General features: G+C 46.2%; 10 protein-coding genes across 10 annotated transcripts; 6 read left to right on the top strand and 4 right to left on the bottom strand.

Moving 5' to 3' along the window:
• Positions 1 to 106: 106 nt before the first annotated feature.
• Positions 107 to 784, bottom strand: N7466_006320 (uncharacterized protein; the record flags this gene model as incomplete). Its single annotated transcript, XM_057165717.1, has 1 exon — positions 107 to 784. The coding sequence occupies one exon, from the start codon at positions 782 to 784 to the stop codon at positions 107 to 109; it is 678 nt and encodes a 225-aa protein (XP_057021316.1).
• Positions 785 to 1,893: 1,109 nt separating this feature from the next.
• On the top strand, positions 1,894 to 2,487 carry N7466_006321 (uncharacterized protein; the record flags this gene model as incomplete). Its single annotated transcript, XM_057165718.1, has 1 exon — positions 1,894 to 2,487. One exon carries the CDS (start codon positions 1,894 to 1,896, stop codon positions 2,485 to 2,487), a length of 594 nt encoding a protein of 197 aa, XP_057021317.1.
• A 981-nt stretch (positions 2,488 to 3,468) lies between these two features.
• On the bottom strand, positions 3,469 to 4,083 carry N7466_006322 (uncharacterized protein; the record flags this gene model as incomplete). The annotated part of the gene is made up of 1 exon (XM_057165719.1): positions 3,469 to 4,083. One exon carries the CDS (start codon positions 4,081 to 4,083, stop codon positions 3,469 to 3,471), a length of 615 nt encoding a protein of 204 aa, XP_057021318.1.
• Positions 4,084 to 6,574: 2,491 nt separating this feature from the next.
• N7466_006323 (uncharacterized protein) lies at positions 6,575 to 9,135 on the bottom strand (the record flags this gene model as incomplete). The annotated part of the gene is made up of 4 exons (XM_057165720.1): positions 6,575 to 7,808; positions 7,855 to 8,198; positions 8,297 to 8,834; positions 8,909 to 9,135. The coding sequence occupies 4 exons, from the start codon at positions 9,133 to 9,135 to the stop codon at positions 6,575 to 6,577; spliced, it is 2,343 nt and encodes a 780-aa protein (XP_057021319.1).
• A 1,633-nt stretch (positions 9,136 to 10,768) lies between these two features.
• On the top strand, positions 10,769 to 13,684 carry N7466_006324 (uncharacterized protein; the record flags this gene model as incomplete). The annotated part of the gene is made up of 3 exons (XM_057165721.1): positions 10,769 to 10,971; positions 11,048 to 11,542; positions 11,593 to 13,684. 3 exons carry the CDS (start codon positions 10,769 to 10,771, stop codon positions 13,682 to 13,684), a joined length of 2,790 nt encoding a protein of 929 aa, XP_057021320.1.
• Positions 13,685 to 14,872: 1,188 nt separating this feature from the next.
• On the top strand, positions 14,873 to 19,335 carry N7466_006325 (ankyrin repeat domain-containing protein; the record flags this gene model as incomplete). The annotated part of the gene is made up of 2 exons (XM_057165722.1): positions 14,873 to 16,452; positions 16,542 to 19,335. The coding sequence occupies 2 exons, from the start codon at positions 14,873 to 14,875 to the stop codon at positions 19,333 to 19,335; spliced, it is 4,374 nt and encodes a 1,457-aa protein (XP_057021321.1).
• Positions 19,336 to 20,416: 1,081 nt separating this feature from the next.
• On the top strand, positions 20,417 to 20,653 carry N7466_006326 (uncharacterized protein; the record flags this gene model as incomplete). Its single annotated transcript, XM_057165723.1, has 1 exon — positions 20,417 to 20,653. The coding sequence occupies one exon, from the start codon at positions 20,417 to 20,419 to the stop codon at positions 20,651 to 20,653; it is 237 nt and encodes a 78-aa protein (XP_057021322.1).
• A 584-nt stretch (positions 20,654 to 21,237) lies between these two features.
• N7466_006327 (SGNH/GDSL hydrolase family protein) lies at positions 21,238 to 22,028 on the bottom strand (the record flags this gene model as incomplete). The annotated part of the gene is made up of 3 exons (XM_057165724.1): positions 21,238 to 21,439; positions 21,492 to 21,674; positions 21,745 to 22,028. The coding sequence occupies 3 exons, from the start codon at positions 22,026 to 22,028 to the stop codon at positions 21,238 to 21,240; spliced, it is 669 nt and encodes a 222-aa protein (XP_057021323.1).
• Positions 22,029 to 22,942: 914 nt separating this feature from the next.
• Positions 22,943 to 23,677, top strand: N7466_006328 (GNAT family N-acetyltransferase; the record flags this gene model as incomplete). Its single annotated transcript, XM_057165725.1, has 2 exons — positions 22,943 to 23,369; positions 23,430 to 23,677. The coding sequence occupies 2 exons, from the start codon at positions 22,943 to 22,945 to the stop codon at positions 23,675 to 23,677; spliced, it is 675 nt and encodes a 224-aa protein (XP_057021324.1).
• Positions 23,678 to 24,164: 487 nt separating this feature from the next.
• On the top strand, positions 24,165 to 25,455 carry N7466_006329 (Gfo/Idh/MocA family oxidoreductase; the record flags this gene model as incomplete). The annotated part of the gene is made up of 3 exons (XM_057165726.1): positions 24,165 to 24,209; positions 24,287 to 25,117; positions 25,171 to 25,455. The coding sequence occupies 3 exons, from the start codon at positions 24,165 to 24,167 to the stop codon at positions 25,453 to 25,455; spliced, it is 1,161 nt and encodes a 386-aa protein (XP_057021325.1).
• Positions 25,456 to 25,644: the final 189 nt, after the last annotated feature.

The raw sequence follows: 25,644 nt of genomic DNA on the forward strand, positions 1-25,644 counted from the left end.
CCGTCCGGACAATCTTGTAGAAGTTCACATGTGTAAGCGAATCTATGGACCTTCTTCCACTGCTTGATGGCAAAGATCCCTTGCGATCTGGGACTTTTGAACGATCTCAAACTCTTTGTTTCGTCAATTTAGGCCGATCGTGTTTTATGTATCGGGCATAACACTCCAGGAAGTATTTCAAACGATCACCCGTCTCATCTTCACATCCGCATAACATTGCACTCCACATAGCATAGAACTTGGGTGAAATATGCCGAATTGAGCTTAGGAAAGACTTGATCATATAAAGTTCACCGTCGAATTCACATAATTTAAGCTCTCTTCCTAGCAAATGTGCAAGAAGCCACCTGGGAATCCAGTCTTCAATATTCGATTGAGGTGGTTGACGACGACGTAATTGGTCCCATTCCCTGAGGAATTTTCGTTGTTGAGCAAGGAGAGAAGGTTCATACATTCGCTTGAGATTCTGTAAGATGATTCGGACGGAACGTTCGGTCCCAATAAGAGAGCGGTTCTTGAGTGACAGAGATGCCATAATCTCCGTATAAACCATCAAGAGGTTCTCACGCACGTCATCCCAGTTTGTCATATAAAAACGGTAGAACTCGAGAATATTCTCATATCGCTCTTTTTCCGTATCATTGAGGTCGCAAATGGACCTCGAAGGGTCGTTAAACAGGTCTTCGACAGTAGGGCGAATTGGTTTGGGTTTCATTTCAGGTTTTCTTGTTGCTCCATTGTTTCCTACCCAATGAGGGGTAATGTTTTCCCAAACACCGGCCATCTCCGCAATAATTTCAATATTTGTAATCCACCGAAACCAGTCTGTAGACGAAGTGAGGGTGATGGGCACCTTGTTGATGTTTGAGGACTTTTTTTTGCCATTCTGGGCAAACAAATCGGATGAATTGGGTTCTCAAGGATGAGAACCTCAAGCAAGGTTGTTCTTCTTCAATTTTGTGCTTCAGCTCAAATGAGTTATAGCCGGGCTCATAAGTGTCGGGGATAGTCTCATGGGCTCCTGAGGCCTGGAAATGTGTAGTAAGGATTGAACCGTAATCGTGAATCCCAGCAAGAAGTACGGGATTCTACGTCCTTTTATGCGTAAAAGAATTTTGTCATAAAAAAGACAAACGAAAACAGGTAAGTATAAGTAAGAAAAGAAGAACAGGAAGTAAGGGGAAAGAGGGGTAAATGATTCATGCATGCATGATGTATCACTTATTGGCGGTGGGTGAGCGATTTCAGTGTTGATTGGGCAATACTCAATTGCGGCGGCCGATAGAGGCCACCCCTAGGTCATATCCCAATTTCAGTTTCTAACTTCACGCCCTGTTTCCCGCCTGTATTGTATTTATCATATATAGGAATATCTTAAAGGATTCGATCTAAATACGGGTCACTTTTAGAATAGACTTGAGAATAGACTTGAGAATAGACTTTAGAATAGACTTGAGAGTAGTTTTGAGAGTAGTCTTGAGAAGGGACTTAAGAATGGATTATATGACTAGGATCTCAGGCTCTGTTTCTTGCCAGTCGTTGTGATAATTTACCTAGAGAAAGAGAAGTACTTAATATAATATAGCATTACTAATATATAATAGAGTTCGAGGATTCGAGGATTTAATGTACAATAATGCAGCGCTGAACTGCCTGAACATAATGGAGTACAAAAACTAGTAATATGATTTGGAATTACTCGTAATTTACTTTCTGCCGGTCGGAAAGTTGAAATTGGGATTTGACCTAGGGGTGGCCTCTATCGGCCGCCATAACTCAATATCATGTGACTTTGGAAATTCCAAGTTCCCAATCACTCAATTCACCAACCTAAGGTTACTTCAGATCTGCCTGCTAGAACTGCTCTGCAATTTACGCTCGATAGATCAATCAATGGCGTCACCACCTTATCTCAATGGGCTAGCAGCGAGAGGATCTAACGGCAACGACATAAAAGCTGCCTTTATTGAGAGCTATCTGGAAGACCTCGGGCCGATGAAAGCTGCGATTGGTAATTGCGCTCTTGTCCTTGCATGTCAGCTCGCTCTCGAAGGTGGTGGGCCTCCAGGCCTCAAAGATGAGGTAATAGCGACGATTGGTTGGCAGGCGACACAGATACAACAAGTTGGTCAGTTAGAACATTTAGGCAGACAAGGACTGATCACGGACGTGGTTGATGAAGATGATGAAGTTGATGAAGAGGCACTCTTTCAACTACTAGCAGATGATCGAGATATCGTGGAGCCTGTCTCAGAGAGGCTCAATAAGATCGACACGCTGAAGAATATGGTCAGCTCTCCAGATGAAGGCCATGTTCCTGTTTTTTTTGGTGATGGAAAGAAATGGCTGATTGAAAATCTGGAGTATAACCGGCGAATGTACCCGGATAGCTTTGATCTCGATCGTGTGTTGGAAGAGGCACCTGGGTGCTTAGCTTCTTGGCTTAGTGTGTGCCTCGCTGTCTCTAGCTGCTCTTCTTCTATATAAGAAAGAGTTTACTTATCACGAATACCTTGCTTGACTTTTACTGACCATTCGAGAAACTTATACGTAACAATCTGATCATCGTCAAAATCAAAAAAAAAGTACTGGAAATGAATAAGCTGGACCTCACAAAGATGAGACACAATGAGGGTGCTCGGATTTTTATGAGCAAGTGCTGAAGTGTACAATGTACAAGCGCGCTGGCTGGGGTACTGTAGGCTGGGGTGGTCGAATCAATCGAGTAGTGTGGCCACGCGCTACCATTTCGGGTTAAGGTGGTAGGGCGGAAAGCGCACTAAACCCGAAGAATCAAAAAAAAAAGACAAGAAAAAAAAACATACAACAGTCAGGATTCGCATGTGGTCACCCACCATACTACTAACTGACCGGCGTGTGGCTTAAGTACGGCTGAGCGGACGGGAAGCCCTGTTCTCCACACCCTATGGTCGTATGTATTGGACATCCGGTTAGATTGAAATATATAGATAAGCATTTTGAGTGGGAGTTATGGACGAAGGAGTGGCGGTGGTATTACGAACATTGAATGTTGAAATCAACTCGAGAGACACAATTTGGAGAATACTTGGTCTGAAAAGAGCATCGATCCATAGCACTTGAGTACACATACTATATTAAAATCGGGTGACTTAGTGCGAAAATTCTCGGAATAGGACACCGCACGTGTGTGATCACCTGCATAAGATTTAAACTTCTCTTGAAAGCTGAATCTACGTCAAATGAGAGATAGGGAGAGAGAGTACAAGTTCAATTGAACAAAAATGATGATTGACTGCAAAGACCCAGTAAGGACCTGCTGAAAACATCATAAATTCTTGACCCCTTGATCAGCTATTCGACGGATAATCTGGAAATTTTCTGAGGCATTTCCACTTGATGCATACCACACAAAAATATACCCGACAGAGAATTCAAATGAAATACAATTCTCCAAGTCCCAGTCTTACTTTCCCCTGCAATTTCGCCTTACTGTGTCCAAAATGCAACGGCAGACCAGTCAACAGTAATTGGACCGTCACCACTATCAGTCTGGTAGGTTCCGACTTTGTCGTAGAACTCCCCAGCGGGCGAGGTAATGCTGTACTTCTCAACCCCATTGACATAAACCGTGTAGGTGCTGGTACTGACATCATGAATGGTGTTGACAGTCACAGTCGTTCCAACCGTGGCCACACCACTGGCGATGATTGTACCGCCCTCAACATTGTAGAGGTCACCATCGCTGTTCACTCCCAAGAGGAAGAAGAGCGAACCGCCTTCATTGAAGGTCTGTTTGATGGAGATGTTGGTACCACCAAAGGAGGTTACCTTGAAAGTACCAGCAAACTGATGTGTGCCCGTGGTGTAGTCGTTTACATAACGACGTTCAGCACGCAAGTGGCCGTTATCGCAATAAGAGCCGGGTTCACTTCCCGTAGCGGTCGAGGGGAGGGTGAAAATATCGCCATCAATTGAGCCGCCCTCGCATGTTTGTGAGTTGAAAGTGGGGCTCACGGAAGTCCAGGTACCAGACCCAACTGCACTAAGAGCGAGAGCTGAGGTCGCCCAAGTGGCGGCAAGGATAATGTTCTTTGCAAACATTTTGTTTTGTTGGTGGCAGGAAGGGTCTCGTGTGTATTTCTGTAGTGGTTGAAATCTATATTCTCCATTTGAATGCACCGCTTTTATATACTTCCTCTCTTCAGACTTTGGTATAGTACAAACTCAAAATTTGACGCATGGAAGCTTCAATATTGCGGGATGCGGGGTAAGACTTCTCCGAATATTAGCGGCATTTTCCCTGAAGAAACGTTAATTTGTTTGAAGTGTGATACTAGCACATTCCAGCAATGGATTTGAAACATTCGACCCGGAGGATCAAAATCCGAACAATTACCTGTGGGTTGACATGCAGGTATATTGAAAGGTTCTCGAAGAAATGGGAAGCGGGGTGTAAGTGTTCAATCAAACCTTCAATGTTCCACTCAGCAATGTTCCACTCAGGAATCGGGTTAAATTAACTGGTAGTACACCGTCTAGCCCGTGAACACTTAGCCTGAAAGTGGAAAATTTGCTCCTCGTCCATCAGTGACAAGCCAAACCTACCATACGGAATGTGATATATAATTTTAAGAAAATTTATTATGCGCATTTTGAGATTTGTTATGATTCACTTTGGGGTTTGATTTCGACATATAAATAACTACAAAACTGGTGAAGTAATCTAAATCCTCAACCTCTTCACGATAAGAACCCTGAGCGACCCCGTTTGATGCCATTATTAGCAACCCTCTGTAAATATTCCAGTGATCAAAGAACTAGTCCGAAAAAGGGAACGAGCAAAGTGTCGAGCTGTATACGTGCCTATTGAGGACAACTTCAACCGGGCTAGCTCAGATTACCCTTCAATAAAATTTGCCTGTTTCAGTCAAAGTCACTCGGGTTGCTGGAAGCCGGGGTCACGATAGCCCGATATGCCGTTTCAAATTGCGCAAAAACCGGACTCCGGGGAAAGTATCCACTAAAAATCCCACATGAAATAAACCGGGGAAACTCTCAGACGATGAACTGTGTCTGATGAGTTTCGCTCGTGGGGAAACCCCTTCCCGAGGTTGCCAAGCCACAGCTTACTTAAATTGTAGATGGTAGGTCTACGGACGGACTTGCGTGTTCTTATTGTTCCGTCGCCACCCGCTGGGGCCTTTGACTGTGAGGCGGCTGTTGCCTTTACTGGACTCAATTAAGAGTCCCCTCCATTGCCCATTTACTAATTTTGGCCTAGAAATGATGCGATATCCTGATTCTGCCTGAAAGGTTTGCTTTAATAGATTCCTTGGTCAATTCATCTTTCATCATATGACAGTACCTAGTATGATCTCTGTGTGAATAGTGCATTAAGTCTCAACCACAAATTGAATTTATTCATTTCAAAATATACCCTGCATTTCTAGTAGAATTTGAAGGTTCTAGATGTCTCTTCACTCGGCTCCCTTGGCCCAGTTATCCAGATCTAGTCTTGAGAACATACAAGGAGTCTCCTGACAACCTCGTAGTGACATTCCCAGAGATGTTGCCACATTTTGAGATCCTCAGCCTCCGTATGAATGGGATCACATTCTTCGCACTCCCACGCGGCTTCGTGAGTTCTCGGGCTGACAATTAGAGTAACATCAAGAGAATGTTCGTTAATGAGATGGTTGATTGCGCTGTAGTAATTTCCGAATTGCTCGTCGTGACTGAGACAAATGATTGTAAATTCGAACGACATTTCGTAGAATGCAGTGCTGATCGTCGTGTTCTTTCTCTTAAGATGTAATAAAGAGGTGCTGTGAATTCGAATCAAGTCAAAAGTAGAGGGGCTGTCCTGAATCGGTCTCGGGTTGGATAGATACATGAAAGACGAAGGAAATTGCAGAAGCAAAATTTGAAGTTTTGTATCCACAGAATTTCTTTCTTGTGCGGCGAGATATTATTTAATTTTGAATATGCTGAAATTGAATGAGTCAATTCAATACTGCCTGAAGTGCAATGAATGTCACTGGCTGACCAGGTGCTTCTGAGCAGTGGCACTGCTTGAAGCATGTATTCACTAAATATTCCTATCTCCTTTTGTAACCATACGATACCCGTCGACCTCAATAGAAGCGTTCTGGATTTTCCATTATTCAAGAAATACTTCTACAAACTTCAAGTTAAAATTATTCTCCCAGCTCTGTTCCTTCGCAACCAGATCTCGGACCGGAAGAGTATCCGCCATTTGGATGAAGCCCAGAGGTTTGAATATAAGTATACTAGGAAGAACCGAGAGCTCTCCACTTCCATATTCTGCCTCCATTGTGGAATTTATTCCCAAAAGGTTTCTCGGAGCTCCCCACTGTGTGACTAAAATCTGAATAACTCGAACGTACTAGGTTCGATGAGAGTTGCAACCGCGATGTGAGGCACGAAAGAATCATGTGGAATTTCAAGTTTCTCCCGAAGTCTCCAACCAGACTGGAAAATTTACGTGAATCTTTATTAATAATATGTTAAGTTCAAACTCATAGACAGAAAATGGCCCGCTGGCTCAAAAAGAGAAGAAATCCAAATTGCGTCAAAAGGCAATTTGCAAGACAGCAATAAGTCCACAGATCATGCTTAGTCCTACAGAGAAAGTCCGAGTCTGGGAAATGGCTGCACCGGTATATATAGCACCACCGGAGGACAGAGTCGAGGATGCTAAGAGAGAGCTAGCCTCCACGACTGATGAGGAGATAGGAGCGCGAGTGCCACTGGCAACGGTAGTAACAGTGGGAACTGTGGAGCTTGGGCTATATAAAACAGAAGGAGCCGATTGCAAAGAGGAGGCAGAAGAAATCAAGGTCGAGTGTGAGTGTGATATAGTAATATCCAATCTGGTAGCTTCAGTAGTCGTGACAGGATTTGCGACTCCAGGGGAAGTATAGGTGTTGGAGACAACGGTCTCAACTCCCGTGTTGCTCAGCTCCCCGGAAATTGCGGTAGATAAAGATTGAGAACTTGAACCGGAAGAGGTTGCCGAAGCATCGAAGTTGGACCCTGAGCCAGAAGATGAACCTGAATTCGTCATAGAGCTAGTTACAGACCCCGAGCCTGGAAGAACCTTGTCTTGGCCAGTAGTCGCAGAATCAGATTCGTTTCCGGAGCTGGATGGGGTTAAAGCAGCACCAGGCGAAGATTTACTGGAAGAAGAAACCCAATCGCCGATGACAGAGTCGGAGGTAGCGCTGGAGGTTGGGATTGAGCTAGAGACTGGCTGGACAGTAGAGCTGGGAAGTGCAGAGTTTCCAACAGGATAGACTGTGGATCCAATGGCTGCAGTCGTAGTCGCAACATAAGCAGTTTTAGATCTTAATGGGCAGTCGGTGACAGAGGCAGGGCACTCCCAGATAGTAGATACACTGGTGGCGTAGATTGTTTCTGTGGTAAGTGACCCAACAGGACTAATAACAGCAGCCCCGGTGCTTGCAGAAGAAGCACCGATCGGTGAAACTGTGCTTCCTGTTACGGTAACAGGATAAACTGTGGTTCCAGCGACGAGAGTTTCGGTCGTAGTATGAGGTGTCTGTTGAGTCAAAGGACAGTCGGTGACAGTTGTCGGGCACTGAAGAATTGTGGAAACGCGAGTAGTGAGAATTGTCTCGGTGGTAACCTGGTCACTAGATCCGGGTCCAACTGCGCCTTGGGGTGTAGTAGTAGCGGTCTCCTCGTTCACGCCAACAGTGTCGGTGGTCACGTAAGTTATACGCTGCGAGGCTGGACAATTGATGCCAGATGAGGGACACGCAGTAATGGTTGCAGTCCGGCTACTGAAGACGGCTGAAGTAGTGGATGCATGAGGTCCAGAGCCAGAACCAATAGGAAGCCCAGATAAAGCAGAGGTCAACACCCTTGCAGTGGTAAATGAGCTGGAAGATATAGCCCCAGGAGTAGTAGGCTTGGCTACCTCGCCGGAGCTCGAGCTGATATGAAGCGGGGTTGAGGTATGTACTGTGGCGGAGCTTGAACTTATCAAGAGTGGAATTGAGGCGTGCGAGGCGACTGATGGGCTTGTACTGACTACTAGAGCGGTCGAAGTTTGTACGATAAAGGGTGAACTCGAGCTCGGCATCAGAGGAGTTGATGTTGGGGGTACTGCTGAGCTTGAGATAATCACCAGACCAGTCGAGGTAGCTACAGGAGCGGATGGCTTCCTGCTTCTAGTCCGGAGAGGTGGTGTAGGTATAGCGGCAGATGAGCTTGAGCCAATAAGTACAGGGGCTGAAGTGTGCGCCACATGAGATGAACTCAAGCTCACCACCAGAGGAACTGATGAGTGCACCCCGGCAGAGCTCGAACTGACTGTGATAGGGGTGGATGAGGGGACGTTTGACGATGAGCTCAAAATGGCACCTCCGCGGGGGATTGAGGTATAAACAGGGATGGATAAGCTCGAGCTAACACTCAGTGAGGTTGTCGTTGTGGTAGCCACTGTAATCGACGATGTAGTGCACTCATCTTCCTCGTTTGTGATAGAAACCGCGTCGAGGTTAAAGGTCGGATAGCCACTACTGCAAGTTCCTGTGAATGAGGCCAATATATATGAGCCTTGCAGTGTAATAGTTTGCGACACGGTCGTCCATTCGGTCACGTCGCTCGTGATTGAACTAAGTTCAAAGAATGTCGGAGCCGAAATCGATTGGTCAAATCTAGCGAGCAAGGAACAATCTTCACCCCCATTCAGGCTATATTTATAGTCGAACGAGATGGTATACTGGTCACCTTGTATCACATCGTAGACGTAGTTTTCGATTAAGAAGCCTGTATAACCATCCTCGAGCGAAGAGATCACCTCCCTATTTATGGCAAAACCTGTCAGTAAACACTTTCTCGAATAGATTTTTCGGATTTCATGAATAGGAGAATGTACAGATAATATGAGCCCTCAGCCGCAGAAGACGCATCCTCCACGGCACCACTTCCAGATCCTACCACCGCCATCAACCATGAACTAGTTGTGCCACTTTCAAACCCGCCATTGGTAATAAGATCCGTGCAAGTATTTGTGGTAGTGGTAGTAGAACTATCCCCGGATTGAGCCAACGCAGGGACTAATCCCAGGGCGAGAGTAGCCAGGAAAAGGCATTGGTGTCGCATTTTCGAGCAACGGACAGGTCAAAGAGTGGACGAGAGAGCGAAGTCTCTCTATAAACGAGTGAAAGTATACGCGTCAAAGGAATGATATCGACAGCAAATATGGAAACGGGGAAAGAAAAGAGAAAAAAACAAACAATCAAGGAAAAGAATGAATCAAGGATCCTGACTCCTGAGAGGCGAATTTGTGGTCTTTGTTTGTACAAGTAAGAAAAAGTAGAACAACATTGCCGACGATCAGAGCTCCGTTAGTGGATTCAAGGCGCCATGGCTCCACTAGTTACTTTTACTCGTGGCGTGGCTAGATTGAAGGAGTACCTGAGGGCTAAAGCTGTCACTTTCGACGACCGAGATGTCCTCGTTTTCAGCCCTATATAACTAACTCCGAATGATATTCTAGTACATACGACCATAGGGTGTGGAGAACAGGGCTTCCCGTCCGCTCAGCCGTACTTAAGCCACACGCCGGTCAGTTAGTAGTATGGTGGGTGACCACATGCGAATCCTGACTGTTGTATGTTTTTGTTTGACTTTTTGCCCAATAAAAATCAATTGTTATAATAAATCTTGCTTGCTCAGAGGAATCTGCTAGTTAGTAGTTAGCAGTAGAACGTGGTTTCGTGGTTCGATAGACTATGATGTGCTCGTATATTATGTCCCCATGGAATTTCTCGGATACGCCCTACTTCTCACCGCGATGCGACAGCAGGTATTCATTGCATAATGGTTATTCTTTCAATTTATCGTCTGGAGCAATGCGACCTCGGGAACCTCCAGATATCACTGAGTGGACCCATGGACAACACCTGAACGCTTGAGTCGGACTTCTGTTTTCAGATACCGTTCAAAACATCGAATACTACATATTGTCCTTGCAAAAATGGAATTTTCTCTGGTCTAAACAAACATTGAAATTCCAGATATATATGGACTTTGTTCGAACCAGTTGACGCATTGTTGGAATTATCCGTTATTCAACTGCCGCCCCTACATGTGTGTGCATAAGGCGGACTTAAACTTGGGGGAATAAACAATTGTCGGCTTGGTTAGCGGATCCGCTTTTTTCTTCGAGATATATTTAGCGTACTGTATAAAGTTGTGATTTAATGACATTATGTGGAAAATGCAGTAAAGAGTGCAACATTTGAGTGGTCGTATACGTATTCAGTTAAGCTTGGCGGGCTAAATAACCTTGGAATGAATCCCACGCGATCAAGGCGTCGGCCCCAGTACCTTAAAAAGCAGCGAACAGAGGGTCCCTTAACTTAACAGCCAATCATTCCCAGGAAAGTGGATCCCAACTTGACGCTAGAATCAATAGTCCCTTAAATGTGGAAGTATCGTAGCGGATATGTCCGAGCTGGTACCTGATTCACTTGCCCCGGTCGCTTAAGTTCCCTGAGTACAGCCTTGATATTATCGAGCGCCAGTCTATTCCAGTGGAGATCCAAGGCCTGGTATTTTCTATTATTTCTTTCCAATCCCATTTTCAGTTTTTAAAAATTTCCATGTTCAACATGTCCCTCGTTTGATTCAACAACGACATTCTTTTGATTAGTTGATTTGATTTTTCCGATATACATTATTTCACTCGTTCATTTTGATCTCCGAGATTCTGAGCCACGCGAAATATCCAATGAGGGTTCTGAACGCTCTTCTGCCCCTTGCTGGGCTACTGGCATTGAGCGAAACTGCCCTTGCCAAGGACATTGATAAATGTACTCAGGTCACCCGAAATTTCGTTACCAATGGCGATTTCACAACCGATTCCGACTGGACCACATCTGTGACAGACGCGACAATTGTCACGCCCGAGGAATCAGGTGGTTCTGGATATATGTGAGTGATCCTCTTTTTTCCTCCTTCCTCCTCTTTCCTCAACGCAGCTCATCCTGGTCTAACTTTGATGAAAAAGAGAGATTCCCTTCACCGCGGGCGAAACTTTTACCATTCAAACACCGGTCTCCGGTATCCAGAGCGGGCCTACCTATCAGCTAAATGTGGATTGGAACTTGATTGCCGACACGGAAGCGCAAGCCACATGTGAGATGGAAATTCTTGCCATTACGGACACTTCTAGCCAATATATCACCTACGCCGTCGACTATACAGATGAAACGACGGGTTTTCAAACGGTGTTGGGACAATGGTTTTCCGACTCATCAGACATCCAACTGCAGTTTTCTGTCACTTGCTATGATGGTTCTGGGACTCTGCAGCTTGCCGCCGCTTCTTTCCTAGGACCGGAAATGGTGTGCACCTCCCAGTGTGCCGCGTCCACCACCACCTTGTCTGGTAATCTCATACAAGATGGTGATTTCACGCACTTTGATGAGGACGACGATGTATGGACAACCTACTATCCCGGCTCTACCGCAGATGACGGTGCTCCTGGAGGTGGTCAATGCTTGTAAGTCACCGCCAGTTGCCCCTAAAATCGCCCGATGCTGATTTGTACAGTGTTATTACCAAGGATTGGTCGGACTTTTACCAGCTGAATCAAACCATTTCGGATGCTCAGGTTGGTCAGCGGTACCATGCCAGCTTATCATGGAGGCTCAAATCCTCAGAGGCCAACGGGGATATTGAGCCGAGCTGCTCCATCTGGTTTTCCATTTATAATGATACCGCCCGTGTTCTTTTGAATATCGCATATGATTCATACACCCTGTCATCTTCTGACAGTGGTTGGATGAGTTTGAATGGAACTTGGAATGCGACTGTTTCGGCTGGGGTAATCATGATACATGTTGAATGCTCAGCATCGGATTATGAGTATTACCCTGAGGTCGAGATTGCCAATGTCGAGTTGGCACTTCAGACAGTCAATTGCATTGCTCCGTCATCCTCGGCAGTAGTGGCTAGCTCGACACCCCTGGTAAAATCTTCAACCGCATCGTCTTCTCCAGTTTCAACCCCTGTCATTCGCTCAACCTCCGTGCCTAGCTCGACCCCTGCGATCCGTTCAACTCCAGTTACTCGCTCTACCTCTATTATTCGCTCAACGCCCCTTGTTCGCTCAACTTCAGCGTCTCACTTGAGCTCCCACCACATTTCTTCCACTCCAGTCTCCAAGTATAGCTCAACTGTGGCTGTGGTTCCTGAGTCGACCCCGCTTTCATCTTCGGTTTCTTCAGTCTCGTTGATCCGGTCCACCAGCTCGAGGTCCTCTTCCCCACCTGCCAAGGTATCAACCCCTTTATCTTTCACTAGATCTCGTGCTACGGGTTCTTCTTCAATTCCGATCCCGACAACACTCGCTCCGTCGAATCCACCTTCTACACAGACCACAGACTCGTTGCCTTCTTCTAGTACTTCTCTCGAACCATCTGGAAAGGCTTCGCAGACATCGCCCTCCGTATCAGAGACTGAACACACATCAGTTATCGCTTCATCTGTGACCTCCAACAGCCAGATAGTAAGCAGCTCGACGCCTCTCGAAACAGCGTCTACATTTTCTGCAGCTTCCCTGCCGAACAAGTCAGCCTCCACGCTGTCACAAACTGTTCCCGCAACCCAGACCCAGCCGCAGTTGACCACATCTACGGTCTTCAGCACGAGCACAAGAACTGTTACTGCGTGCCCATCAACAATTACAAACTGCCCCGCCACTGCCAAGACCACATATGTGACTACGGAGACAATCGTAGTCTCGACCACAGTCTGTCCAGTTACTGAAACAAAGGAACCTCACCAAACTACTACTCCTCAGGGCGGCAATGGTGACTACACATCCACAATCCTGACAACGCGTGAAATCACTATCACGTCGTGTGCCGCCACAGTCACGGACTGCCCTGCACGTTCTCAGACCACCTTGATCAGCACACAAACACTTGTCGCTGGCACTACCATCATTCCAGCTGGATCGCTGGAGACAGCATCTCAAACAGAGAAGGGTGGAGCGACGGGAAGCGCCAACCCCGTACCCGTGCAGAGTGGAACGACGGCATCTGCGGCTAGTGGAGAATCCAGCACAGCTACTCTCCCAATAATTCCATCGGCAGATGCGACAGGTGTTCTTGCATCAACTGGCTCCTCGCCTGATAACTCTGGTGTCCAGAGCTCGACATCTTCCACCGAATCGGTTCATGCTACATCGCGTCCAGAAGAACAACTATACACAACCTCTGTCGCAACAACCGTCGCGGTAGCTGAGGCCAGTGCTTCTCAAACCACTGGTGTCTTGACTTTGAACGGCGCCAATCCGGCTGTGACTCTTTCTGGAGCAGCTAGTAGCTCTGAGACTCTCTCTTCATCTGCTGCGTTGAATGCCGGCGGCAGCGAAGGCTTCGCTGTTGAGTCGAAGACAACTCTCGGTCCAGTTGTGACGAGCACAAATCCAAAGCCCTCTGCTTCTTCAAGTGCACCCCTTATCAGTACGGGAGTGGGATCCCATTCTACACTGGTCACTGCAGCCTTGTCATCGACTCACAAAGCGACGGCTGCAAGCCCAGGGGCTTCCGTCTATTCTGGTGCTGCATCTGTTTGGACCGTCCACACAGGCCTTCTCTCATTCATTACAGTCACCCTTGCGGCTCTATTGCTGTGATATATTCGTCAACTATAATCTTTCTAGAATTCAATTACTTTTTATAATACTCAATCTAAGGCGGAGTCGGAAGTTTGTGTTCTTGTAGAGTCTGGAATGTAGGTTTACCAAGAATGCTGCTACGTCTGCCCAACCAAACCACAAATTCAAAACTTGGAGCGACATAACTGGCGTGCCTGCTTCTTATCCACAAATCCAAGATTGACTCTTACTCAACTCATAAAAAAAACAAAAAAACATACAACAGTCAGGATTCGCATGTGGTCACCCACCATACTACTAACTAACCGGCGTGTGGCTTAAGTACGGCTGAGCGGACGGGAAGCCCTGTTCTCCACACCCTATGGTCGTATGTACTCGAAAGGTAATAGTTGAAGGTCATATTCAGGGGTTTTATTGATAGTTACCGGGTAATTAACTGAGGTTATGATGTACAATGTGTTTATTTCTGTATGGTATTGAAACCGAGCTGCGCCGAAGGTCGCGAGTCGCGACTCCCAAAGGAAAACTGACGACTAAATTTAAAATACCTGTATTGACTCCACTAGTGTCATTTTAATTACTGCGAAGAGGAGGATCCTTAAAAACAAGCTTCTTGACCAAACAGGACTCGATGTCAAACTGAAAGACATCTTCTCGGCTCTAACATGGACGGAATCGCAACAGCTTTATGCTGCATAAGTACCTATTACTTATAGTACACATGCTATTCTTAACCTTGTGCTTGATTGAAAGCCTGAATATACTATGGGATCATACTATATCAACCTTAACCAAGTACGAAACTGAGCGAGGTAAGCTGTCTCTGAATCCTGCCCAGATGAGCATATTTACCAATCCCACGGCTCATCATTATTCATCTGGACATCAATACATACCAAGGTGACAGTTCAAGGTTCGGTGGATTTATCGCGACGCACGCGTGGCGCCCTATGCTTGTTAAACTGCGGCTGCAGTCCCGACTGGAGTTTGTCCAATCAGCACGTGCAGCGGCTCAGATGCGCTGGGAGAACACAGCCACGCGCGATCTGACAGACCTATTTCACCTTCCCCGCTTCTTTTCAAACCTTCAAATATTATGTTTATTACGAGGTCCTCCGCCGTCCGGAGGGAAGCTCATAGGATTCAACAGTGAACCTTCTGGCAAGTCGCACTAGCCCTTCTTTGCCTCCGTGTCCAGGGTTCTACATGGCCCTCCAACTGTTGCGCAAAGGCAAACAACGGGAATCAGTGGGGGATCCTACAAAGTGTTTGGATAGTGCCTTGGCAAGATTCAAGGGAATTTTGACTGCAGTTGAACAGCAACAGTTCACGGACAGTTCAGCAGCAGTGCCGGATGCAGGGGGTGTCCTATTCTTCGTTGCCCAGCTTGATGCCGAAAATGCCAGCAAATCAAGAAGAAGCATTGCACCTCGATTATGCACTTTTTTGAGTGCTACGCAGCAATTTTCAGGCGCCATCGGGACGTTTGTGAGCTCAAATCCAGCGATCGCGGCTCTGGTATGGGGTGGGATAACGACTGCTATAACTGTGGCGAGCAATGTGGCTTCTTATTTTGACAAGGTCACCAATATGATCAAGGATATTGGACTCTTCTGCCCGACCTTCCACCAATTTGGTCAGCTGTACCATGGTCACGTCGGCCTTCAAAACGCGCTCTGTCAATACTACGCTGTGATAGTTGACACATGCACTAGGATCATCGAAGTTTCTCGCCGACCAGCAAGCATTCAAACTTTTTGCTTGATCTGGAATCCCTTCGAGTCGGAGTTCAAACCATTCTTGGACCGCCTAATGGCAGCCAAGCAGCATATAGATCTCCAGGTTTCCCTTGCATCGAAACAAGCCGATCAAGAGGCGAAGAATCTGTTGGAGCATGAGAGCAAAGAGAACTCTTTGTTCCGACCGTCTGCATTGAACCTCCTGAAGAAATCTACGCACCAACAGGACGAAGCGAGACAATGGCAGATCAATCGGGCGAAGAGGGAGATAGCGTCCTTGAAAATCAAAATACAACGAGATCTTTGTCCTGTTGACCATATGCAACCATGGAAACGAACACTGAAGCAGCGAGTCCATTCGACAGCTGAATGGTTAATCCACCAGCCGGCATTTATTGAATGGCGTGATAGTCCTCGCAGTACAATCATGTGGTGCTCCGGCACGATGGGCATGGGGAAGACTGTTCTGATGTCCAACGTGGTATCTCATCTCCACTCGTTCTGTCGCCAAACAAATTCCGTCGCCCATTTCTTTTGTATGGCAGAGAATAAGGAATCGCTGTCCGCAAGGAATATCATTGGTAGCATCGCCCGCCAGCTCCTTGATTCTTTGATCCAGACCAGCAGCCATGATCACCTACTCTCTATCCAAAGCGAAGTTCAAAGCCTTGACACAGATGAGACTGTTGAATTTTTGCTATCAAAGTTGAAGATTAACCATTCATACTATATCATCCTAGACGGCCTAGATGAGTGCGAACAAGCTCAGATTCGAGGCATTGCTAAAGCTTTGGAAGCGATCTTCCAATCCAAGACTTTAAAGCTTAAGATTATATGTGCAGGTCGGCCTGACTTGGACAGGGATTTGTTCAAAGCGATTCGACCAGAGTTCCGCATTGTGATCGACGAAGAGAAGCTCAGCATTGATATGGATCGATTTATAACTGCCACTCTGGACGAGTGTTTACAAGAGGAATTACTTGTCATCCAAGATCCCAACATAGTTCTAACGATAGCGGATGCCTTGCGGAAAGGCGCCCGGGGAATGTAAGTGTGGTTCGGAATCAAGGATCCGGACTCTCAGTCTGTGCATGCTATTTTGTTCACCGTACCCAGATCTGACTGTATTTAATTAGGTTTCTCTGGGCTGGTCTATGTATCAAAGACTTGTGCGAGAAAAATAGTGACCAGGAAATCCTTGACGCCTTACATCATCTGCCGCGTGATTTAGCCGATCTTTTTGATTCCAAAATTCGCCGCATTCAACACGAAAGAAACTCCCAGCAGACGATGGACCTACTTCGATACTGCGGTGTTGTGAAACGCCCCTTGACAATCGAAGAGTGTAGAGAGGCTTTGAGTGTTTCGCTCGAAGACAAATATCTTGATACGAGAAAACTCCCTAACGACATGAACCGCGTTGTGCGCGGATGTTTTGGCTTGACATTTATCGATGACGAGGAATATACCATTCACTATATTCATCAAAGCGTCAAAGACCATCTTTTCAATGGCGAGAATGAGCGGAATCCCAGGTTTGATGTTGAAAGCATCAACAAACAGCTTGGCGCTTTGTGCATGACGTACTTGAATTTCTCGAACTTCAATCGCAAGCTCACTAAAGTAGAGAAGCGTGTACTCATTGATCCTCTCTCTCTTGCTACATCTTCCATAAATCCACAGGTTTCCCGGGTCAACAAAATTGCGCTGAAGTTGTTGTCTTCCCGAAAAGACAACCCCACCACTTTCGAATTTCAGCATGTCAAACAGACCGCATTGGAAGTACTCGAAGATTTAGAATCTCGACGCAATACCGCCGGAGTGATGACAAACGCTGCATTTTTGGTTTATGCACAAGAGAATTGGGCATTCCATTTGACTGGCTTGCAACCGGACGAAGTGAAAATATGGTCACTTTTTTGCAAGTGCATTGAAGACAGATCACTGCCTTTGGAACGACATTGGGAGAATCATGACGCAGTAACGAGCTTTGACACTGCACAGATAGTGGATATTCTTCCTTTTGTTGATAGACTCTCTGCAGCTTTGGGGTACGAACAATCCGAGTTAGCTTGGACGCTGCAGCACAACCACTTTGCATTGTTCCTATACTTCAATGATCATTCAAAGGGCCCATTGCACTTACAAGGAATAAGTTCATTTCCAGTCTTCAAAAATGGTACCAGCCATCGTTGGCTCGAAGCACTAATCCATGTCCCACAATCCACACACGCCTGGCGCATGGCATTGGTGAATGTGGCATCGGATGAGGGGCTACGTGAAGCCGAACTGCGAGGGATTTTTGTCGCGCTGCTTGAGAAAATGGCAAAAGTCGATTCGATAGCAGCGAGCAATGCCCTTGGGTTTTTGCTGCGCTACGCGTTTGAATTTCAAAGTCTTTTCATCACGTTGCTATCAGTCGATAAAGTCTTGAATCCGGAAAACAGGATTACTGACAAAACTTACAATTCCGACTTTCATTATTCGCATAACGGTCAAATCAACCCATGGCAGATAAACCCACTGCTTATCATAGCCGTCACACAAGGCAAACAGTGGATGGTAGATGCCATTCTGGATTCGGGCGCAGATCCTAATGTTTGTGCTCAGGAATCCAGCAACACCGCTCTTCATCTGGCTGTTTGGGAAAATTCAGGAGACTTCCTCAAAAGCCTTCTCAGAGCCGGTGCGGACGTCCGTCTCCTAGACCAGGATGGAAAGACAGCTTTTGATTTGGCTGTATCTGTTGATTCATCATGGAATGGAGCAATGAAAGACTTTGTTGCGGCTGGAGTAAATATCGATTTGAAAGATAGTCTTGGCAAAACCGCCCTTCACAGGGCTGCAGAGGAAGGACGACTCGAAATGCTTAACTCGCTTGTCTCTGCTGGTGCAAACATTCATTTGAGAAATGGGGACGGCAAGACGGCCTTTCACGTGGCTATAGAAGACGACCAACTCGAGAAGGTCAGGTTCCTTGTCTCTATCGGTGCTAATGTGAATACTTGTAACGGGGATGGCAGAACTCCCCTTGGCATGGCTGTCGAAAACGGGAAACTAGACATGTTCAGATTACTGGTCTCTGTTGGTGCGGATGTCGACTTGAAGGACTTCTTTGGCGAAACTGCCCTTCACATGGCTACAAAAGATGATGGGAAATTTGACTTCGTCAAGGATCTTGTCTCTGCCGGCGCAGATATCAACATGAGGGACTTTCTAGGCTATACTGCTCTTCACGAAGCTGTCAAGTCACAAAAGAGTGGATTGGACATGTTGAAATATCTTGTGAGCGCCGGCGCCGATGTTAATCTCGCAGCCGATGATGGACACACAGCCCTCACCCTATCTCTGATGCGGTGGAGATCTGCCGGGTTTGATCTAAAAACCAACCTGACAGCAATTGAATACATCGCAGCTGCAGTCCCTGCTGGCCAAATTTATCCACGGGGATTCCAATCATTTATAAGTGACTGTCTTCCCCAACTTGCTCGATTTAAGGCGCTGGCTGTCGTGAAGCTGTTAGTCGGCAGTGGCGCTGATATAGACTCTCGGGGGTTTCACGACTCACAAACTGCTCTTCATTGGGCAAGCGCGCTGAATCACTGTCCTATGGTGTCATTTCTCCTTGAAAGTGGAGTCGACCCGAACAAATCTGACAACCGTGGTCAAACAGCATTGCATTACGCTGCGGAGGGAGGATTTGAGGAGGCGGTGGCCTGTCTGCTCAGGGTAGCAGATGCTTCTATCATCGATTTTCAGGGACGAACGGCGCTGATGTGTGCAAGAAACGGTCCCCATTATCCCATTGTGAAGATGCTGCTGCCATTTGCTGGTCCCCGTGATGATTGTCTAGATGATCATTCAAAGACGTTGCAATATTGGGCTAATTTGGTAAATATTGAAGGACGTATTGAAGAAGTCTTTGACTAGCGAAGTTGATTACAGGAAAATACCCACTTACGTACCCTTGAACATTGAATGCGCAAGATAGCATGTTTATGGCGGCCGATAGAGGCCACCCAAAGGTCACATGATGCTCACATCCCAATTTCAACTTTCCGACCGGCAGAAACATTGAAGTAAATTACGAGTAATTCCAAATTCATATTAGTTTTTGAACTCCATGATGTTCAGCGCTGCATTATACATTAAATCCTTGAACTCTATTATACATAGTGCTATGTTATTTTACTTCTCTTTCTCCAACTTCGTTTGAAGTAAATTATCGCACATGAGAACTGGCAAGAAAGAGAGGCAGAGATGCCAGTCGTATAATCCATTCTTAAGTTCCTTCTCAAGTCTATTCTCAAGTCTATTCTCAAGTCTATTCTCAAGTCTATTCTCAAATCTATTCTCAAATCTTTTCTCAAGTCTATTCTAAAAGTGACCCGGGTTTAGATCAATTCCCTTAAGATATTCCTGTATGGGATAAATACAATACGAGCGGGAAACAGGGCGGTGAAGTTAGATGAAAATTTGAATGTGATCCTTGGGTAGCCTCTATCGGCCATCAACCGTCATGGCAAAGCATATTAGCAAGGACCTCACAATTATCCCCAGCCGAGAGGTGAATACGTCGACATGACTTAAACTTATAAAGACCAGACCTATATGGGATAAAACCCCAAGTTGGCTTTCTACTGTAATTGGGACCGAAACCTTGAGCAAAATATACTTCTATCGATCCAAATTCCACTAAATTTCTAGAATTGGACATTTAACCATATCGAGATCATAACATTGAAGTACTAGTCCAGATTGAGAAGAAGAAGAAAAGCAAAGCTCCAAAGTTGATGATTCGGACCGCGATACCTTGGAACCCTCTGAACCCTCTTGCTTCCATATGCCCCCTCTTGTCATCGGCGAACGCAAATAATCTCGGCGCAGGGCCACAGCAATGGCTCCAGTATATCTTTCGCCCATTCCCTTCCTCCCTCTCTTTTCTCCTTCTTCTTCCTCCCCAGTGGCGCCACTTCATCTTCATCCATTATAAATTCATTATATCATTGACATGTCCAAACAAAACACACAAATACAACCCCCCACGGAGGTTCAACCTCCTCAAGGATTCGAGAACGTCCTTGTTGCAGTCGATGTGCCAGTGATGGTTCACATCGGCTCTGATTCCGAGCACGAGCCTGTTGTTGCAACTTTCTTCACTCGCATGTATTATCCCGCTCAAGTTGACGTGCAACAAATGCAACAAATGCAACAAGCGCAAGAGTTGGAGCAGTTGCAGCAATCATAAAAAAAAAAAAAAGCAAAAAGCAAAAAGCAAAAAAAGAACCGACGGGTTGATGATCTGGAATCCTGTTTGCGGTAGACCATGACCCGTGAATGGGGGAAGGGGAGTCAATACCTGACGAACAAGACAAAAAAAAAAAAGTTGGAGATTTGATGATTGTCTGAGTGTGAGCTGGATCTTGCCTTTTTCTGTCTTCTTTTTCTTCTTTTTTTTTTCTATTTTGCCCAGTCGTACGGGCCCTGTGTACGACACCTGAGCAAGACTTGCACCTTTACGTGGTGCTTGGGATAAGTAGCCATTCGTGGTGAAACCAAGCAAGTCAAATAGTTTAATCAATTTAAAGATCACAATTTCCTTTCTTCCAAAGATATAATGACCAGCATTATGTGCATTGAAGTCCTCACCATCTACTATGTAAATCCCTATATGCCCTGTTGCAAATCCTGGTAAATGCCCAGGCGTACATTCCGTTCTCTCTCTCAGAGCGTTGGCACGGGGTTTCTCTCGCATGAGCAGCTGTAGTACAGTTGGAAAGACGGAGACAGGCTTTTTTGATGCGAAGAGTCGTAAATTCGTACGTGTGTATCTTACTTCGATGCCTCTTCCTCCACTCCCAGACCAGCGATGGTCCCCTCTGCCTTCAAAATATCAGCTAGACACAGTCCAATAGAACGTCCCATCAGATCATATCCATCGGCAGTCAAGTGTAGTCCATCATCGAAGATCTTCTCGATGAACTCATCTGATGAGCCACGGTACGGGATCTTGGGTCGGAGATCAAAAGAATAGCTGTAGAATGTTCAGCTGAGAAATCTGGAATCAAAGAACGAATGAATCTCACAATCGATCCATCTTCGTATCAAGAATCAGCGTATTCACCGCCGTGCGCTCTTCATCCTTAACCGTGCTTTGACATTCGGGTATCGTCAAGGCAAGGACCTTAGCACCAGACTCGAGGGCCACGTTCCAACAATCCCGGAGAGCCGCATATATCGTCTTGGCATCATGTCCCCATGCCAGATCGCTAAACGTCGGATGAATTCCATGATGAGTTGAGTTCAAGCTGACAGTCAGAAGATGGAGTGAAGACCCACTTAGTGCCGCCGAGAATAACAACCCAGTCATACTTCTTTTTGTCACATTTGAGCTGGATACGAGAGAGGAACCCGCCTCGTTTGATTGCCCCCTCGGCATATACCACAGTATCACCCGGTTGACCGGCGACGTCGGCTGTGATTTTCAGCCGTAGACTGGGGAAATGTTTTTCAAGGACGTCCACGAGCTCATCGGCGTATGGGTGCTTGCTAAGGCCCCAGCTATGGAAGCCTTGGGTGAGTGAGTCACCGAAGCAAAGAATGGACAACGAGTTTGCAGACATAATGAGATTTCCTTCGTCTCTTTGTGATACTCTGGGTTGTGGCTTGTGAAGGGGAGATTGAGGCAGGTAGTAGAGGGGAACTTGGGATTTTGACTGTCCTGTTTGGGTCCCAATCGGGACTAGTGGCCTTCTGTTTCAAGAGTGAAAACAAAGCAGGACCTGGCGCTTGGTGCGACTTGCACCACTATTTCGTCAAGCTACAGAATGTTTCATGAGCATATTGGGCCTTATCAATTTTCCGCTGACAGTTGATAGAATCCTTTTGCTTCGATATTCTACAGATGACAGGTAGCAGATGACAGGACTGAGGCAGCAAATAGCAAACAGACCAAAATAGGACTAGTGCTAATTACCCAATCGGGATTCAGCCTCATGTTGCCTGAATTATGCCTGAATTGTGCCTTAGGCCTCAGGCATCACATTCCAGAATTATTCACAAAAATCCTCCAGTCAGCATCTCGTACTTACTAAGTAGTAGTCTTGGCCTGCATGCTATTTTGGATCTGATAATCAGCTTCTTGACGTTTGGTTGGTAATCCAGTCTTCAAATATGTACTGCACTTCAATTTGTCCAAGCTACACCTTGGCGAGTTCATACTTCAGCAACAAGGGTGACAATTTCAATTGTAGGTTTGGGGAGGGACCTTGACTCATTATGAGCCCTAAGCTTACAATAATGCTTACTCCGTAAAATCCGACGATAAACCCACCAAGTAAGACATTTCATCTAAGCATTCCGAGGTTAAACTCTTAATTGGGCGCCTAATCAATTTACGAACGCCACGATAGTCGGTATCCTGATTAGGTTTAGGTTCGGATCCCTGATAAAAGCAAGCGCAATCCCCCCAGTCAGCTCTGACTGAATTCCATTCCCCACTACATCTCAACCAGTTTGATATACATAATTCATTCCAATGGGATCCGCAACCCCCAACTCCGCGGGATTTAAGATTCTCGCCGCCACCGACGATGACTTCTTTGCCCTAGCCCAAGTCGAAGCCCTAGCCAACGACACAGCCACCCAAACACCGATAGAAGCCAACATCTCTCGCCTAATGTTCGGTCTTCCCAATGAGGAAAACCACAAGTTTCGCTCCAAGGGCATGATCGAGAGGCGTCGCGAAGATAAGTCCATGAAGGACTACAAGGTCGTTGTGGAAGAAGATGGAAAAGAGAAGATTGTCGCGTGGGCTTCATGGAACTTTTATACCGACGAGCAAGTCATTAAGGATTGGACTAATATTACCTGGCCCGAGACTGCTAAAGGCGATGCATGCAACGATATTATCGGGCGCATGACGACCTTGCGACAAAAGCACATGTCTGGCAAGAATCACGCTTGTAAGTGGCCTTTTCCCAGTATTTGAAGGTTCTTAACTGGTTTTCTGACATATTTTCTAGTCCTGCAAGTACTCGCTACGCTTGAGGAATATCGTGGCCAGGGAATTGGATCGGATCTTCTCCGACAGGGTATTGCGGATGCTCAGGAGCTGGGCTTGCATGATTTCTGGCTGATGGCCTCTGCGGATGGTCGTCCTTTATATGCTAAATTCGGTTTCCAGGATGTCGAACCTTTGACCCTGGATCTTGAGCAGTATGGGGGATCGGGCGACCCAAATGTCATGGCTATGAGGCGGTTTCCAAATTGAGCCTCAGGATACATACCCAACTATATGATTGTCCGTGTACATACACATAACTTCTGTTTATATTCAATGTTCTCCATGTATTTAGTGGTGGGATAATCAATCCTGCATGTACTTGTCACAATGCAGCGGTTACGAATACAATGCTTCATTGTACATTTTCCTCTCAAAATTTAAGGAACTTTGAACAAACTGATTATACTCTCATTTCTAACAATTCCAGTCATTTTCTATTTTAAAGCTCTTCATATAAATATCTGTGCCCAATCATAACTGATGAAGTACAGGGATGAGGTCATCTCGGCTAGCTTAAGGTGGGATGATTGTGGAGAACTGCCCCGCAGCTCTCCTTCCAAGTTCATGAGATCTCAACTCCAGCTCCAACTCAACCCTGAACCACAAAGACCGACCGGGAAAATATTCTTGCATTCAATCATTTCCTATCATACGCCACCCTCCGCCTCGTTGCTAATTCCCAGCCAATCACAAAATGTCTCAAACTCGAGCTTTAGGGGTGGGAATCATTGGTGCCGGGGTAAGCCAATCACATCTTCCCCAGACACAAATCTATATCCCTAGCAGTGCCAGCAACTAACATACGAATCGCTTTAGGAAGTCTTCCAAGTATGCCACGGGCCCTCCTTGCTCATGCTATCCCATCTCTTCTCAATCGAATCCATCTGCGACCTATCACCAAAAACAGTAGACCACTGCGCCACCAAGTTCTCCATCCCCCACAAGACAACCGTCCCCCAAGATGTCATCGACAACCCCAAAGTCCAAATCGTCTTCATCCTCACATCAGACGAGAGCCACGCGCCCTTGACAAGCGCCAGTCTGAAAGCTGGCAAACACGTCTTCCTCGAAAAACCAGTCACCCTCTCCCTACCCTCCATACAGTCGCTCATTGACGCGGAAAAGAATGCGCCAGAAGGCGCCCGTGTTTTCGTTGGATACATGCGCCGCTATGCGCCCAGTTTCCTCGAGGCGTTCAAGAGGGAGGTAGCCTCCATCCCTAAAATCATGTATGCGCGCGTCCGCGACTTCAGCGGGCCGAACTTCAACTTCGTGAGCCAGAGTGGGACTTTCTCTGTCAAGCACGATGATTATCCTGCTCATGCTGCGGAGGAGCGTAATGCACGCCTCGAAGATCTTTTCGCGGAGGCATTCCTCGGGCAAGAAGTCACGGATGAGAAGCGGAAGTTCTGTCGCTTCCTTGGTAGTCTTGGTTCGCATGATATCTCTCTCATGCGCGAGGTTCTTGGAATGCCTGAACGCGTTGAAGGGTTCACGGCCAATGATCCTTTCTATAGTGCCATCATGTCTTTCCGTAATAAGGATGGCTCGACGTACTCGACTACCTATGAGAGTGGCATTGATCAGGTTCCGGTCTTTGATGCTCACATTGCGGTGTACGGGGAGAAGAAGAGAGTGACTTTGAAGGTAAGAGTTTGGAGTTTGTGATATTCTGCTTTGTTTTACTGACTGTTTTGCAGTTTGATAGCCCTTATGTTAAGGGTCTTCCTATTTATGTGGAAGTCGATGAGGTGAATGAACACGGGGAGATCCAACACCGCAAGATCCTGTCCTCGTACGAGGATGCATACACTGCAGAGCTACAGCAAGTGCATGATGTCTTCCAATCTCAAAAGCCATTTAAAACGACCCTAGCGGATGCGAAGAACGATCTTGAAATATTCAACATGTTTTACAACACTTGGGGTTACTTGACAATGAACATTGCATTGGGTGATTCTCAAGATCAAATGAACGAAATATAGTGAAACGCAATCTTGCTCTCATCTCATCTGTGTTATACATACATTTGCATACATACATACAAACGACAAACTAGAAATTTTTGTTTCAGTCTCCAATTTACAATTTCTTTCAAAAACTTGTCTCCTCACCATTGGGAACAGAATTCAGCGGATTTGATCATGCATTGAGGTTGAGTGGCGAAACACAGG

Source organism: Penicillium verhagenii (assembly GCF_028828195.1).
Source record: "Penicillium verhagenii strain IBT 33310 chromosome Unknown utg000006l_segment0_segment0, whole genome shotgun sequence".
Classification (NCBI taxonomy): Eukaryota; Fungi; Ascomycota; class Eurotiomycetes; order Eurotiales; family Aspergillaceae; genus Penicillium; species Penicillium verhagenii.